The 16,948-nt window shown below is 44.2% G+C and overlaps 1 protein-coding gene across 1 annotated transcript in view; it reads right to left on the bottom strand.

The window, feature by feature from the left end:
• Nucleotides 1–9,660: 9,660 nt before the first annotated feature.
• The window catches only part of LOC118212214 (BDNF/NT-3 growth factors receptor-like), a 28,672-nt gene continuing 21,384 nt past the window's right edge, over nucleotides 9,661–16,948 (bottom strand). Inside the window, exons 14-17 of the mRNA XM_035389899.1 lie at nucleotides 14,629–14,801; nucleotides 11,013–11,250; nucleotides 10,565–10,723; nucleotides 9,661–9,956 (exon numbers count right to left, since the gene is read on the bottom strand). Coding sequence (XP_035245790.1) covers nucleotides 9,771–9,956; nucleotides 10,565–10,723; nucleotides 11,013–11,250; nucleotides 14,629–14,801 — 756 coding nt within the window. The 3' untranslated portion in view covers nucleotides 9,661–9,770. The remainder of the gene's footprint in view (nucleotides 9,957–10,564; nucleotides 10,724–11,012; nucleotides 11,251–14,628; nucleotides 14,802–16,948) is intronic.

Genomic DNA, 16,948 nt, shown 5'->3' with positions numbered 1-16,948 from the left:
CCACCTCTCTTCTTGCTGTCATATCTCTCATGTCATCAACAAGCCCCACCCCTCTGTAAGCTCCAGTTTCATCAGGCTCCACCCCTTTCCAAGCTGTCCTGTGTCATCATCAGGGCCCCGCCTCTCTCAGACCCATCGGCCCTCCTGCATCAGTACCCTCCCTTCTCCACACTGGCATCTCCCCTGTCACCTCTGTTGCGTAAAACCACACCCCTTACTACGTCGGAGGCGGAGTCTGAGCTCCGTTGTTGACAGGCATGATCTCATTTGTTCATGCTAAAGAGGCACCTTCTATTTATTCTGTTTTTGGTCTCAAGTATTTTCAAGCTTTGTGATCGAGTCCATGCCTATATACCCCTTTGTGTAAAATACAATGAGATGTACATTCAGTTGGTGCGCTAGCTTTCTTGATGCTAATAGGACGAGGATGACTTTCTTTTTTTTTAAATTGTAAATTTAGAATATAACAATAAAAACTGCACAACTTTAACGAAACAGGTTCCCCCTCCCTGTCCTGCTGTCTCGGGCTGTGTGCGCCACGTCCGTGTGTCTGTCCCTGCGGACACGTCCGTCTGTCTCCTCCCTACAGCACTGTCCCCTGTAGCTGTTCCTCACAGATGCATCGGAACAGCAGTCTTGGCTTTTTGCCGTATATGTGAGAACATATTCCCCCAGCCTGAAGACTATTACAGTTACCTCTATCAAAAGTGCATATCCATATATGTTTAATTATATTCTACATTATGTTTATGTAATCTACATCATGTTTCACCTATACTATAGAACCTCCAACTCAGGAACCTCAGTGATTATGATCGCCTTGTTTTTTAAACAGCCATCTTTTATTCTGGAGCTGTTTATTAACCAGTAATTAAATTAACAACAATTAGGATTTCCCGAAAGAACACTCATAAGCTTTTTTTTCCTCCTCATGTCTGCTTTACAAAAGATTGATCTGCTTTCCATAACGATCTCTGGACTCTTATGTAAATATGATTTCACTGTTCTCACCCACGTTACATCAACTTTCACCAATGATATGTTTTAGCAGTAGTGCTAAAACGTATCCCTTTGTCTAATTCCCATCGTATTACATACCAGTGGAATGGCTGAGTCATTTTCCTTTACTGTTAACGTTGAGTTCCTACTATATTTAAGCACATTTCCTTTATATTTAACAACATGAATAGGAACACCACAGACATGCATTTCTACATCGAGCTTTGTTGAGAGTGCCTGAAGCATCGCAGAGATGGTTCCAGAACGGCTCCAGGATGGGCCAGGATGCTAAACCTCAGAGAAACTGCTTATTATCAGCATCTGATAATTCCATATTCCAGGGCCTCCAGAGAGTGAAGCAATGAAACAGATTATTCAAAATGAACTTCTCTTTTTAACATGGATTCAGATTTAACAATATAGATTCAGTATTAAACAAAGCAAGTCGATGAACCACATTGAATTGAAGAGAAATGAAAAAGGACATTATTCTGTAATAATAATAATAATAATAATAATAATAATAATAAATATAGCAGCAATGGATATGGTCCAAGCACACCCAGCCAATACTACAACACTTAATAAACAGCGTGTCCATGCCAAGATCACTCTGGTGATAGGTAACAAATTTGACATTTTAGCTGTCTGAGATGGAAATAGAAAGGCCATCAGGCCAATCTGGGTAAGTTTTCTTTCCTGAGTAACGGGTGGGAATGGGAACCTATCTGCCAAATTTGGTTGCTCTACAATGTACAGTTATTGCTGTGCAAACACTTTTAGGGTGGAATAATAATGTGAACAAAAACAATAGGGTTCCCACAGCTTCGCTGCTCTGACTCCTACGGATAGGAGAAGGAGAGTAATTTGCTGATGTATGGGTTGGTACACAGGTTAAACAAGTTGCTCTGAAGAAGGTGCCAGGATATGATTTGAATCCAGAAATATTTTACAGGGATTTGTTTCCTGAAGGCATGAATGTGGTTGTCTGCAGATTGTTGGTATGTTCAAAATTTTGTATATAAAAAAAAAACAAGGAACCTGGTTGTTTAGTACCTTAGTCTGAATACGATCTTAAGTAGTTTTGCAGTGGACAAAAAAGGGAAGAAATTTAAGCTGATTTACATTTGGAGTTCAGGGCAGTTTCGAGTGCTTGAAGTATTAGAAATATTAGAAGACTACTTCTTTTATGGGATGTACAGTACTGCTGTGTCTATTAAAGTGAGAGAACAGTATATTCTTGAGGATACTTTTCATTTCCTGTTAATCTGGAGTGGTAGATATGTTGGGTTTAATTACATGGCACAATAGAATATACTGAATATATTAAGACTGCTTGGAGCGGAATACACTTGAGTCTTTTTTAAATTTTGTCTAATGTGAATGGGATGTACACGCGTGTTAAAACCTTTAGATTACCAAGAAAGGCTAAAGGCTTATTTGTGATATCTGGATTGATGCTGAAAAAGAGGGTATAAGACTCTGCTTTAGGTTTTATGTTTTAGACGCTGCGAAGCGTCTAGCGTTGAGGAAACGCAGGGGTCTTTTAAAGCAGTTAGGCTGCTTGATAGATTTCCTCATAAAATGGAGGTCTTTCAAGAGCAATGCTGTGGAAGCCAGTTGTTTTGCCTCAGTCCACGACTAATTTAATTGATCTTGATTGACCCATTTCAACAGACAAGAGTAGTTTATGGAAGATATAAATAAAGAGGAAGAATCGCTGCGGAGAGACCTACTTTGTTGTGTTTTACGGAGAGCGCCAAGTTTAATGCAGACTGGTTTATTTTGCCAATAGAGTCTGTTCAGCGCATTATCCAGCTTGGCGAACCGCATAGCTTCGATATGGGATGTCCAGCTGACCGCTGATTTGGGGAGGTAAGCTTTGTCCTGCAATGCATCCCACAGAAGAGATGGGAATGCTGCCCCTTCTTTCTAGTCTTTGCAACAATAAGCTGAGCGCTTCTGCGTTTATATAGGAAATTCAGAGAGCTTGGGTAGGTAACTAAGTCTATGCCTGAGAGTCTTTGTGGACGATCAAGGGCCAGAATATTCCATATCTGAGCAGCATTACTTTGGATATTTTATTTATTTATTTTGCCAGTGCCAAGGGTTCGATGAATATTGCAAAGAGGTGAAAGAGGGCGGCCTGTGGGAGTGTGGGGTGGCGCCATTGCAGTTGGCTGAAGCTTGGATTGAGTAATGTTCACAGGCCTCCACTGAATTCAGGACTGAACGATGAGGTTTTTATCTGGATACGTGCAGTTATTTTCAACATTGCAGTGACTTCAGTTGAATGAATTCTTGTACAGGATTCTGACAGGCACGCCTGCCCTAACCCTCAGAAATCCCTCAGGTATTCACAATGCAGGCTACAGCAAGGCAAGATGGAAAGCATGCAGCACAGACGTCAGCCGTGCTGTTTTTGTCCTCTAAGCCGCGATGAAAGCCGAGAGCCAGCAGAGGGCGACGGTGAGTTAATTCAAAGGCGCTGCAAATGCAAAAAAAAACCCATAAACCGGATGGTTATCTGTAGTTTCACATTCTCCAAAACAGCGGGGATTTATGCGAGAACTTCATACCACCTACATCAAATCAGTGGGTTGTATTTCAGGGATGATTCATATTGTCAGAGCTACACCCACCTGACCTTCAGAATCCCCCCCCCGCATTGACCTGCCCGCTACACTACGACGCTCTGATACTGTTACTGGTGTGTCATAAGACTGCTGCATTCGTATAATATTACACTGTTGCCAAGTGCTGCGGGACGCAAGGGCTCCTGTGTAACCTACGAAACACAGACTGTCCCCCTCTGAAATGCCCGAGCCTCGCTAATATACGCTTCGGGTGGCTCATTCTCATTCCAGCCGAAAGTGACAAACATCCCTCCGTTTATCTCTCCTGCGCTCGTCTCTCACCCGTCCGTCTCTTCTACGCCCATTCCTCGCTTGTATCTCGATCTCTCGACTCGAACGGCCTGGATCCTTTCACACCACTTCACTCTCCACAGCCTTCGGTCTGCGCTGCAGTGTATGAGTCACAATGTTTGCAGTCAGTGTTTCTGCCTGTCAATCACGTGTTGTCATGACAGCTAATGTCGGAGCCAAGGCCGACACTAGTGGCACCGGATCCACAGCAGTTAGAAACCAAGCATCTTGCAGTCTTGGCACTTGTGCTAATACAGACTGATCTCAAATTAAACTTCGTTCAACGTTTTATTTTATTGTCCCACAGAAATATATGGATATCATAATTATAAATGATGCCAAAAATATCTCATGGTGTGTGCTTTTGTTTACATTGTGAATCATTAGTACCTGCTCCAAGCTGCGACACTGACCACTGCTCCACACTGCCACTTTGACCACACACACACAAGCAACATACACAAGCACTCACTCACACTAACATACGCATACAGCATCATGCATGGATGGACACATGCATGAATATATGCACGCACACACACCTGTGTGCAAAAAGCATTGTTACTAAAGTACCACACTGCTAAATATTTTAAGAACAGACTGTGTTAACTAGCATGTGCAGTCGTAATGTAGCTATCATAAAACAATGTAACAATTTTATTGAACTCAATTATAAGAGAGCAAGACAAATTAATTTACACAAGCTGTCTACATGATGTTAATTAGGTCAGCTATCAGTCATACACACACACACGCACACACACACACACACACACACACACACACGCATGCACACATCCTGTACCAAAAAATAAATGCATTCTTGTAAGGCTCATAAACACTAGAGGGCATATATATTTGAAAGATCTGATAACATAAATACATTTTATATTAAGAGAACATAAGACGGATTTAAATTCTTTGAAATAAGTGTCTGGAAAATATATGTTAATGCATATAAAATGTAAGGTAATTATACTGCATTATAGGTTTGTTATATTACAATGTTTGTTTATATATATATTAAAAGATATATTTGTGCAATACATTTTCTTCCTAAATTTTTGAACGAAATATAAATACAGTTTATTTTAAGAAATACACATTTGTATATTGGAAATAGTTATTTTTGCTATGGGATTCTCACAAACACACATACATACACGTGCACAGGCACACACACACACACACACACATACACGTGCACAGGCGCACACGCAGATGCACAGCTGAAATACACAGCTGGGAAATTAATTGCACGAGAAAGCATTTCTCTCTTGAATGAAGAACACATTTGCACTTAATTTCTGAAAGGGACATGGTGACTGACACATTCAGCAGCTAAGAGCTGGATCCTCCTCCTGAAGGGAATCTGAGCTCATTATCTCCAGCACTTCCACTTCCCAAACGGAGCATACTGCATAATGTTCTGCCTCTCAGTTCTGCAGATTCACTTGCACATACACACACACATACGCACATACACACACATGCGCACACACGCACGCACACACATATGCACACATGGGCACACACGCACGCACACACACAGGCACACGCGCACACACACACACATACGCACACACAGGCACACACGCACGCACACACATACGCACACACGGGCACACACGCAGGCACACACACACACACGCACGCACGCACACACACACACGCACACACACATATGCAAACACACACATGCACGCATGCACACACACACATGCACACACACACGCAAACACACACACACACACACACGCACACGCACACACACACAAATAGAAGCACGGGTCATCCAACCTTGATGTCCTGTATTGTCAGCTTCCGAATCAAAGAAGACAAAATGTCCCTCTTAAAATCACACATGAAGAGATGACTGAAAATACAATTCATCGGTTATTTTACAATGAACTTTTCTCACAGAACACACACACACACACACAAACACATATGTGTGTGTATTCATTAGCTGCAAACCATAGAACTGTTAGCTACTACCGCATACTTGACATTGCCAAGGACAGTAAAAATGTATATTACAGAACAGACCACATGACTGACCATTCAGAATAGGTACACAATTGAGACCTTAAGGCTTTACCTTCTGGTGCCCGATGGTGTGCACAATCGTTTTGTAGGGAAAGTACTGAAGTGTATGTTATCAGTAGTGAGTAACGCCGTACCATACACCCTTATAGCATTTAGAAAACATTACCACAGTGTGCACTCATATTTAGAGAAGAGTATGTCATTGTAGCCTAGACACCTCTATATTTACAGCATATTACCATGTCATACAGTATATTTAGAGAATAGAATGGTGGTTCTCAAACTTGGTCTTGGGGGGAACACTGTGTATGCTGGTTTTCAGTCCAACCTCAAATGCAATCCCAGAATTTTAACAAGCTGTTCATTTTTCTTAATTAGGTGCTTTTCATGTTTTAGAGCTGGGGTCCCCAGTCTTATCCAGAAAGGGGGTACACACACCTGATTCTACTAATCAAGTCTCTAGTGGTTGATTAGTACAACCAGGTGTGTGCACCCACACTGGCCCTATGTGGATAAGAGTTGCTGTTGAGGTTGGAATGAAAACCAGCATACACAGTGGTCCCCCAGGACCGAGTTTGAGAACCACTGGAATAGAACAATAACGTACACTTCTAAATCCTTCAAGATTACTACCATAGTGTACACTTCAAAATCTTTAGAGAATATTACCATAGTGTACACTTCTAAATCTTTAGAGAATAGTACCATAGTGTACACTTCTAAATCTTTAGGGAATTGTACCATAGTGTACACTTCTAAATCTTTAGGGAATTGTACCACAGTGTACACTTCAAAATCTTTAGAGAATTGTACCACAGTGTACACTTCCAAATATTTAGGGAATTGTACCATAGTGTACACTTCCAAATCTTTACAGAATAGTACCACAGTACATACTCTGATAGCTTTATAATATTGTACCACATTGCACCGCTCTGTAAATGGTATTGGACGTACTCTTCAGTTTTGGATTCTCAGAGATGTACACAATGCACTTTCGCAACCTGACCACATATTTACAGACTCACGTTACAAGGTAATTTCACAACAGAGTTCCAGGATCCGGTTCACCGTGCGGTCCATCATACATTCTGGTCAGTGTCCCTTTAGAGCACCTCAAAGTCCTCATCCAGGTCACATTCGAAGGCAGCGTCGCTGTCCTCGGCCTCAAACCGCAGTTTTACATTCAGAGAGCACGTATAGACGAATCTCCTGATTTGTGCCTTCAGAGAGCAGCAACACACATAGATACATAACTCTTCCATAATATATGTATATACAGCGCTACGACTGTGACATGATACATTTACAATGGCATAACTACGACATATAAGCTATTATGCGATAAGAACATTCCATTACAGGAAATTGTCACGGCGACGCATGTTACTTCATCAGTCCTGCGAGACCAAATCAACGAGTGAAGAGAAATATAAAGGACAGCCCGCCTTTTCCCACAAATCAACGGCGATCGGCACTCCTCGGTGGCGGCAACACCATTTTTCTTGCGCCGTAGAATACGTTGGGGCGTCTTCTCGACTCAAAAGTTCTTCAAAAAGGAACGGCACACCAGAAGAAGCAGAGGTCCATATCGAATATCAATACGGAAAAAAAAAAAAACACAAAATGTCGATACGTCCTCCCGCAAAGCAGTCACGCTGCACTTCTGACGAGCAATCGCGTCAAACGCCGACCCTGGAAATCATTTTCATAACGTCAGCATGGGGCCGCGCCGTCTCGATATGCTCACACACAGACCCACATCTGAACAGTACAGGGCAAGGATTCCGACCCCTTATATGAAGCAAACCAAACATTAGTTGTCTTTATTTTAATTGGTGTATTCTACCAAACATTTTCCAGTCGATTTTGTTGCAAGTTATCGGCCTAATTTGTCCTACGACAATACGCATAAAGGTTTTAGCCATCTAATTACTGTGTGTGTTGCTTTTTAAAAAAATTACAATGGTACAACAGGGACCGGTAAAAAGGCAGCCTGCGTTTTTCTGCGACCCACGTTCTTTCCACGCGCTGAACGCGTTTCGGTCCGCGGCGTTCAGCTGAACGCTCCGTCTGAACGGCCTTCCACGGTCGCGGCTCTTTAATTCGCCCTGTCGCGAAGAGGGGAAAGGAACACCGCATTGATGCTAATGAACCTTAGGTCAATGGTAAGCAGGTTATGCTTCGAAAGTTGATTTAGAAACTCAGGCCGAGACTGCGCTTGCTATGCAGAGGCTATTTGTGTTTTTACTGTTAGCGGGACCGCTTCGTAAAGGAGCGTTTATCCACATTCAGGTTCGATTTGCAGGTAAATATTTTAGTTTATATATATCATATATATATTTTAGAAACATTTGCATTACATGAATGTGAAACCTATGTATTTAAGTCATTAATGCCCCTCAGAATTTTATGAGCCCATAATCTCAAAAAAAAAAAAAAAAATGAAATAAGTGCAAACACAACATTGGCCAGTCAGTCGTGAGCGAGAGAGAGTGACCGGCTCTATTCACCACAGCAGTGACTCAGGAGAAAAGAATCTGTATTCCTCACAGCGATAAGCCCGAGCCTCTACTCATCTCGCCGATTAGCCGGAGCCCGCTAACCATGGCAACGGCGCAGAGCCTCGCCGTTCGCCACTGTGACGGCCCTGAGAGTCTCTGCATTCTCCGCGGCGACGAGCGCAGAGGGGCCGTTACCGTGGCGAACGTCGCGCGCGGCGGCGGCCGACCCCAGCGCGCTAGCGCTAAGCGGTCAGAGAGCCGCACGTTAGCGCAGTCCGCGTCTCCGGAGCGGGACGGAACAAGCCCTCCAGGTCGAAAACCCCGCCCCCGCCTCCAGCTCATTGAGTCGCCGGCGGCTTCCATTTTACGAGCCGCGTCCTCCGCGCCGTCGAATTCTCACCCTGTGCAGCGAGCGGCGCTGGGGCAGTTTACAGCTGGTCCGTAGGCAAAACTCCGCTTTCAGCTTGCAGCTGCGCTGGCCTCTGCTGTGCAGAGGGGCGTTTTCATCAGCTGAAAATGTGTGAATTTCTCATTAATGTTCGTGGAGATCCACGTTTCCTCTCGCCAGGGAGAGGGTCCCCCCCCCTCACTCTCACTCACACTTCAAATCGCTCTCACTGCTACATTCACACTCACACCACAGACTCAAACACACACTGATGCAATCAAAATCAACTATTTTCAGCCACACACACTCAACTGTGTGTGTTCACAAACTTAAATTCTCTCACTCTAACATGCACACCATCTCACACAAATTTTTAAATTCTTACTCCAACCCACGAACACACATCATCTCCCACAGTCTTGCAGACAGTCTTTCACCCCCCCACGCAGAGGTACACGCACACTCACACGCACATGCATGCACAAAAACACGCTTGCAAGCACGCACACACACACACACACACACACACACACTCACACACACACACTCACACGCTCACACACATACACGTACACACACACACACACACACACACACTCACACACACACACACACACACTCACACACACGCTCACACACATACACATACACACGCACACACACTCACACACACACACACACACACACACACTCACACGCACACGCGCACACACACACTCACACACACACTCACACACACGCTCACACACATACACATACACACGCACACACACTCACACACACACACACACACACTCACACGTACACACACACGCACACACACACACACACACACACACACACACGCTCACACACACACGTACACACACACGCACACACACACACACGTACACACACACACAGTTAGCCCAGTATGTCCAGGTACACGGGTGAAGCGCGGGCCAGGTTCTGCAGGAGCGAGTGGATCTCTTTGATGTTCAGGCGCATGTGCGGCTCCCTCTGCCAGCAGCCCAGCATCAGGTCGTACACCTCCTTCGGACAGAGGCGGGCCCGCTGCAGGACACGCCCCTGCGTGATGCACTCAATCACCTGAGGGAGGAAGGCGGGGTCGAGGGTTAATATTCAGTCACGTGACCCGTTATTGAAGCATGGTCCAGGTTACACAGTAACAAACTGGACCATTCCAGGACCATCCGAACCATCTGAAATTCTGCATTGTTTAAATAGAAAAACAACGAAAGGATGCCTTATCGGCTAGAAATAAATACTTGTTTTCAATGAATCAATCAATCAAAAAAATCTATCAATGAGTTGTTTCCGATAAGATGCAATAAAAATAATTCATTTAGGCGAGTTAAATAACTAGCTGTATCTGCCATTGATATGTGGTGCTAGCTAGCTTTAACTACATTAGGCAAAAATGCAACATAAATCTCAAAGACCCTGACGCAGATGTGCAACCAAGTGTTGCATAGCAGACAGGCATTAAGAGTGTTCTTACAATAGACACAGCCATGTCGAGCAAGGACAGCGACACAGTTTATTCTATTCCAAAAATAAATGTTCCCTCACAACATCACAAAGTACAGCTCAGCCATGTTCTATGCGCAAGGTCTCTCATTTGTGTAAGAATGAGAGGGCTATGGTTGAAGGTTAAGGGTTAAAGGTTAAAGGTTACGGTTCGAGCTGATTCTGACCTCATTGTTGGAGAGCTGATACCAGGGCTGCTTGCCGTAGGTGAAGATCTCCCACAGGACGACCCCCAGACTCCACACGTCACTCTCTGTGGTGAACTTCCTGTACATGATGCTCTCTGGAGGCATCCAGCGAATCGGCAGCATCGTGTGCCCGCCCACCTGCAGGATCACAGAGACACTTTACTTACACACACATACACAGACGCGCACACCCACACATACACACACATGCATGCACACATACTCACACACACAGACTCACACACACACACACACAGGCACACATACACACATCCACACACACATACACACACACTCGCACACACACGCACAACCGCACACACAAAACATGCTAACACACACACACACACATACACACACACTCACACACACACGCACACACAAAACATGCTAACACACACACATACTCACACACACACACACTCACCCTGTAGTAGTCGGTGCTGTAGACGTCCCGGGACATGCCGAAGTCTCCGATCTTCACCAGCAGGTTCTCCCCCACCAGGCAGTTGCGTGTGGCCAGGTCGCGGTGCACAAAGTGCTGGGAGGCCAGGTAGACCATCCCGGCTGCGATCTGCTGCGCGATGTGCAGCATCTGCGGCTGCGTCAGCTCCACCTGCATGCAGTGCAGCCCGTCCATCAGCACGGCGTCTGGACCGTGGGCCCTGTGTACACACACACACATTATATACACACACACACACACACATCAGCACGGCATCCGGGCCGGGGGCCCTGCACACACACACACACACACATTATATACATACACACACACACACACACACAACAGCACGGCGTCCGGGCCGTGGGCCCTGCACACACACACACACACGCAACATAACCAGGGGCGTTACGGCCGCTGAGGACGCCCAGGCCACGTCCTCTACTTTCGTTCCATGTCCATTTCCAAAGGGCTGTATTTAATTTCACTCTTGAGTGAAAACATCAGTTGCAATCCCTTTAGGAGAGCAATGAACAGTCTTCAGTATTGTCTCAAACTTAAACCTAACCTAGGCACATGTACAGCATTTACACCCTACAACGCATCCTCAAAAATGAACAGATTGAAGGGGAAAAAAGAGCCAACCCAGGCCTAACCTCCCACCCCACCCCCCATCGAGTCTGTTGACCTCAGTATTTTTTTCAGGTTCTAGCAATGCCTCAGAACATAACCACACTGATAAATCCAACTCTACGCTTATAATGGATACCTACAAGGAGTGTGTGAGAGGCATCGTACAAATAAAAAGAAAAGAATGAAGTGTCAGATAGAAAGATTAGAGGGAGAATTCTATACCGCCAAGTCTGAAGCCATTTTGGGGCGAGCATAAAGCAGAGATCGCTCTTACGAGACCTGATCAACGAGAAGGCGGAGAAAGACGTACTCTTTTCCCACCAGAGACCTTTCAGGCATGGTAATAGACCTAATCACCTACTCGCACGATTAGCAAAAAATGTCTCCAGGAGAACTTGCATCCATCCATCAATTATCTATACCCGTTTATCCTGGGCAGGGTCAGGGGTGCTGAAGCCTAACCCAGTGTGCACTGGGTGAGGGAGAACTTTCATATCTGTTACTAAAGTTTGTAATGCATGGCAAATAAAAGAAAATAAAGATTAATAACTGATCTGAAGGATTTATGAAGAACTTTATAAATCAGAAGAAGATGAAGAGAAAGTCTATAAGGATTGATTTTTAAAGGGCTAACCATGCCAAATATTACCATGAATCAAAAAGAGTGCTGGAGTCACCTCATCTCAAGGCTTGAAATTGAGACGGAAAACTTTCTTTAGCAAATAGGGAAGTCAGCGGAACCAGATGGATTTCCTGTTGCGTTTTATGAGGTGGTGATAGACAAGATTGCCAATCCCTTCTTACGAGTTCTGAATAAATCATTTGAGCAATCTAAACTGCCAGTCAATGTACTCGGGAAGCATGGCATTAATTCACAAAAATGGAAAAGACCTGCAGCAATGTTCCTCCTTCAGGCTGATTAGTCTTCCTAATGTAGACTGTAAATTGCTGTCTGAAATACTGCCACAAAGACTTGAAGGCATTAGGACAGCAATAATTGATGGGGCCCAAACAGGCTTTATTAAAAGACATAATTGCTATCATAGTTCTGTTATTTATTCAATATTACACATTGTGTAATATCCCCATCTGCCACAGGGAGTTTATCCTTGCCACTGTTGCTAGGCTTGCTCCCGTGGGGGTTTAGGCCAGGCTTGTCTGCGAACCGTATTGTGACAATTGCTGTGAAATACGGTACATAAATAACATTTGATTGATTGATTGTCTCAAGAATCAACAAAGTCCTGGCCTTCTTGTGTCTACACACTCTGAGAAGGCCTTCAACAAGGTAGAGTGGGCCGATGTATCTGATGTGAGGAACAGGTTTGGATTTGGACCGAAGTCTATTAAACTTCAGATTAGACTTCTTTGTAAGATGCCCCAAGCCTCAATACAAAGCCATGGCCTCCGCTCACCACCGTTCTGCCTGCCATGTGAAACAACCCAAGGACGTCCTTTGAGTTCATCGCTGTTTGCGGTAGCCTTAGAAACCGCTAGCAATTTATATTAGACAAAATGAAAATATCCGAGGGGCAGCCATTTCGAGAAAGCATTATAAGATTGTGTTATTTGCAAATCATGTGCTTATTGCTATTCCTGAGCCGAGTCATCCTCTTTATGCACTCATTGAAGGCTTAACATTTTTTTTATTGATTTCTGGCTATAAAGTCTACTTAGAAAAATCCTAGAATATGCCCTTGGAAAGCACAGGAGGTGCGGAGCCTGACTGTGTCAAAGCATCTCAGAGGAGCCGGACTGTGTCAAAGCATCTCAGTGGACTCGGACTGTGTCAAAGCATCTCAGTGGAGCTGGACTGTGTTAAAGCATCTCAGTGGAGCCGGACTGTGTTAAAGCATCTTAGAGGAGCCGGACTGTGTCAAAGCATTTCAGTGGAGCCGGACTGTGTTAAAGCATCTCAGTGGAGCCGGTCTGTGTCAAAGCATCTCAGTGGACCCGGACTGTGTCAAAGCATCTCAGTGGAGCCGGACTGTGTTGAAGCATCTTAGAGGAGCCTGACTTAAAGCATCTACAGTTAGTGCAACAAATCTATCTCCCATCTGCCCAAAATGAAAAAAAATTATCTGTAGGTAACCAAATACATTTTTTACGAGAATGTGTGCACTCACAAACATTCTGGGCTACAATTTGTGACAAGGTATCGCTGGTTTACACTGGAATACACAGGTAAGTGTGCATAAAGTTTTCTGCTCCCGTCGAACAATTCCATACTCCTTCCATGAACATCAATAAATCATTCATCTCTTGTTATTGCTTGCCAGAAAGATAATCATGGTCACATGGGTGAGTGATAAACGACCTTCCGTCAGGCTACACGCTACTCGGACCTCGCTACTAAACGACACTAAATGATCACTCAGTGGCACGGCAACGGTAACAATGCTACAACAAGATAATCACAGTTTGTTTGTAAAAGAAAAAATGCAAAGGACCTAGGCTAGGCCTAAACCTTGCATTATGATTACATACACACAAACAAACACACACAAACACACACATGCATGCACAGCACACACAGACAAACATTGTAATACTGAAATAATATTCAAGTGGCTTTGCCGGCAAAAACATTTATGTTTCCAAACCATAATCATATTTTCATGAGACATGAACTGCTTTGAAAAGACAAATTGAAAAAGACAACTAGAAGACAAATGAGTGAAATCCCTAATTTACATAAATTGATCATGAATAATACATATATTACAATATTACAAAAAATAAACAACAGAGTTCACCATTCTGACATTGTCTCCAGCACACACACATATGCATGGGCATACTCACATACAAACACATGCACACACACACACACACTCATATGTATACAAGCATACGTGCGCATACATACACAAACACAGACACACCTGCATATGGACACAAGCGCATGTGCACATACCTTCATACACACACACTCACACACACAAACAAACAGACACACACACACCTGAGGAACTTGTTGAGGTCTCCGTGCTTCATGTACTCGAACACCATGATGAGCGGGTCGGCCTCCACACACACACCATAGAAGGTGACGATGTGCTCGTGCTGCAGGTTAGTCAGGAGCTCCGCCTCTCTCTGGAAGTCCGTCCGTCCATTCTCACTGGCCTCCTTGAGTGTCTGGGGGGAGCAGACAGAGAGACAGACAGACAGACATGAGCTCACAGAAACACTGTTTATGGAAACACACCGATTTATTCTCTAGGCACAGAAATCAGGCAACTGCCACCTAGTGCAAACTTTCACGGCAAAATATACAGTTATGATTGTGGGCCGGACATCGTATACACCCCTATATTTAATGTGTGATATTTGCACTGTTCTGCAGCGTGACGTACACTCTGCCATGACTGCGGGATCATTATCAAACCTGCTTGTTCCTGGTCAGGGTCGCAGGGGGGCCTGGAGCCTATCCCAGCATGCATTGGGTGAGAAGCAGGAATACACCCTGGATAGGCCGCCAATCTATCGCAGGGCACACACACCATTCACTCACCATTCACTCTCACACATTAGCCTAACCTGCATGTCTATGGATAGGCCAGGAACAAAAATCAGCCAGCTGCCACCTACTGCAAACTTTGGACTGCGTGGACATAGAAAGAACATGCAAATCCACACAGAAAAACCCCGCCCGGGATTCTTGAAACTTCTTGCTGTGAGGCGGCAGTGCTATCCACTGGACCAACTGAAAACAAAGGTTTGGGGGGGGGGGTTTCTAAAACTTTCCATAAACTAATAGTAGATATTCAAATGTGTTTCCCCAGCCCTGTCTGAAATAAAACTGTACTACAACTCTGAACACCACAACGAAGGGTCATACCATATTTTAACAGCTGACTCACTCAGTACATTAGCACATTAATTGTTAAGAGGGAATGTACTGTAAGTATCTAGACAGGAAGCCTTAGTCATAATTTAACTAAAATTGCGTTAAATGCCTTATGAATTCATTTTACACACCAATTGAATACTGCAGTTCATCCCGAGTGTTGTTGAATTGAATATATGATGCAAATAGCTAGCCAGCAAAATTTATCACAGTTCTCTATGCCAGCTCACTATTTATGCACTTTCTAGTCCCAGGGTTGTAGTATTAAATGATGAGAGGTCCTTTCATATTTACAGTCTCAGAGAGCTTGCTGTGAAAGGAGTTAGCATTAAGCTAACTGAACAATATTAAAGTTTTTCATACGTGCATAAAATACAAGATACTAGCTAACTGGCTAGTTAGCCAGCCCGCTAGCTAGGAAAACATATCAGGGGTATCAATATTATCTAGCTAGCTGGCACAGGTTATACTGTGGCCATGAGCTTTTCCCCTTTGTTTCTGTTTTCCTTTCGCCTGCCAAGTTAGGTTCCCATGATTTTTTGGCAAATATTGAAAGAAGCAGCCCCCTGTGATGTATGAATTACTTCATCACACATGCAGTGATCATTTAACTAATCCAAATATCAGAGGTCTCCTTTGCTGCAGTCAGACAGATTTCATTCAGTTATCATGAGCAAGAGGACCCCTCCCCCCCCCCCCCCCCCCCCCCCCGATTCCCTAGAAGAGACCGGAGCTCCCTCCCGAAGGGACCTGAAACCCCCAACCCCCCCTGAGCCCCACCCCTACCCCCACCCCCAAAGCAATAACAGAGATCACAATCTCTCCCACCCCCAGAACGAGTGGAATTCAAACCATGGTTGAAACTCTGTGGGAAACATGTATGAATTTGCATTTAACCATAATCATAACCATTTGCATTTAACTACGCTACATTTCTCAATAGGGTGACTGTTCTTAGTTAACACATCAATTGTATTAACTCTATTAACACCACATAACTTCACAAACCAGTGGCCAAAATGCCACGGTCAAACTTCAAAATTGAAAGTGCAGAAATAAGTGAACATTGTAAACAATGTAAACCAGTGCTGCTGGTGTTAAAAAGCTCAGGATTCCCTCGCAGTTGCAAACCGTGGAGTTTCAATATAAAATGGCGAGCATTAATATCAATATGCAAGTCTGGAGTAAATCATCAAATCATCAAAGCTCAAAATATTTGCCACGCGTAAAAAATAAAACAAGAGGGAACGAGACTTAAAAGAATGGCAGCCCTGCTTCAGGACGTGCGTTTCAGAGGTTTCCATGGCGACGGATCCCTCTTCTCCTGTGAGTCAGAGCGTGGCTCTCTCCCACCAAAATCACCCGCTGTCAGGCCAAAATCATCCTCAGCTGTGCTACGCGTACCGCGGAACAGAAAATCTCTCATCTGGTGTGT

The sequence above is a fragment of the Anguilla anguilla genome, chromosome 14 (genome assembly GCF_013347855.1).
Source record: "Anguilla anguilla isolate fAngAng1 chromosome 14, fAngAng1.pri, whole genome shotgun sequence".
In the NCBI taxonomy this organism is placed as follows: Eukaryota; Metazoa; Chordata; class Actinopteri; order Anguilliformes; family Anguillidae; genus Anguilla; species Anguilla anguilla.
The sequence above is the reverse complement of the archived record's forward strand: the minus strand, read 5'-3'. Positions and strand labels throughout refer to the sequence as shown.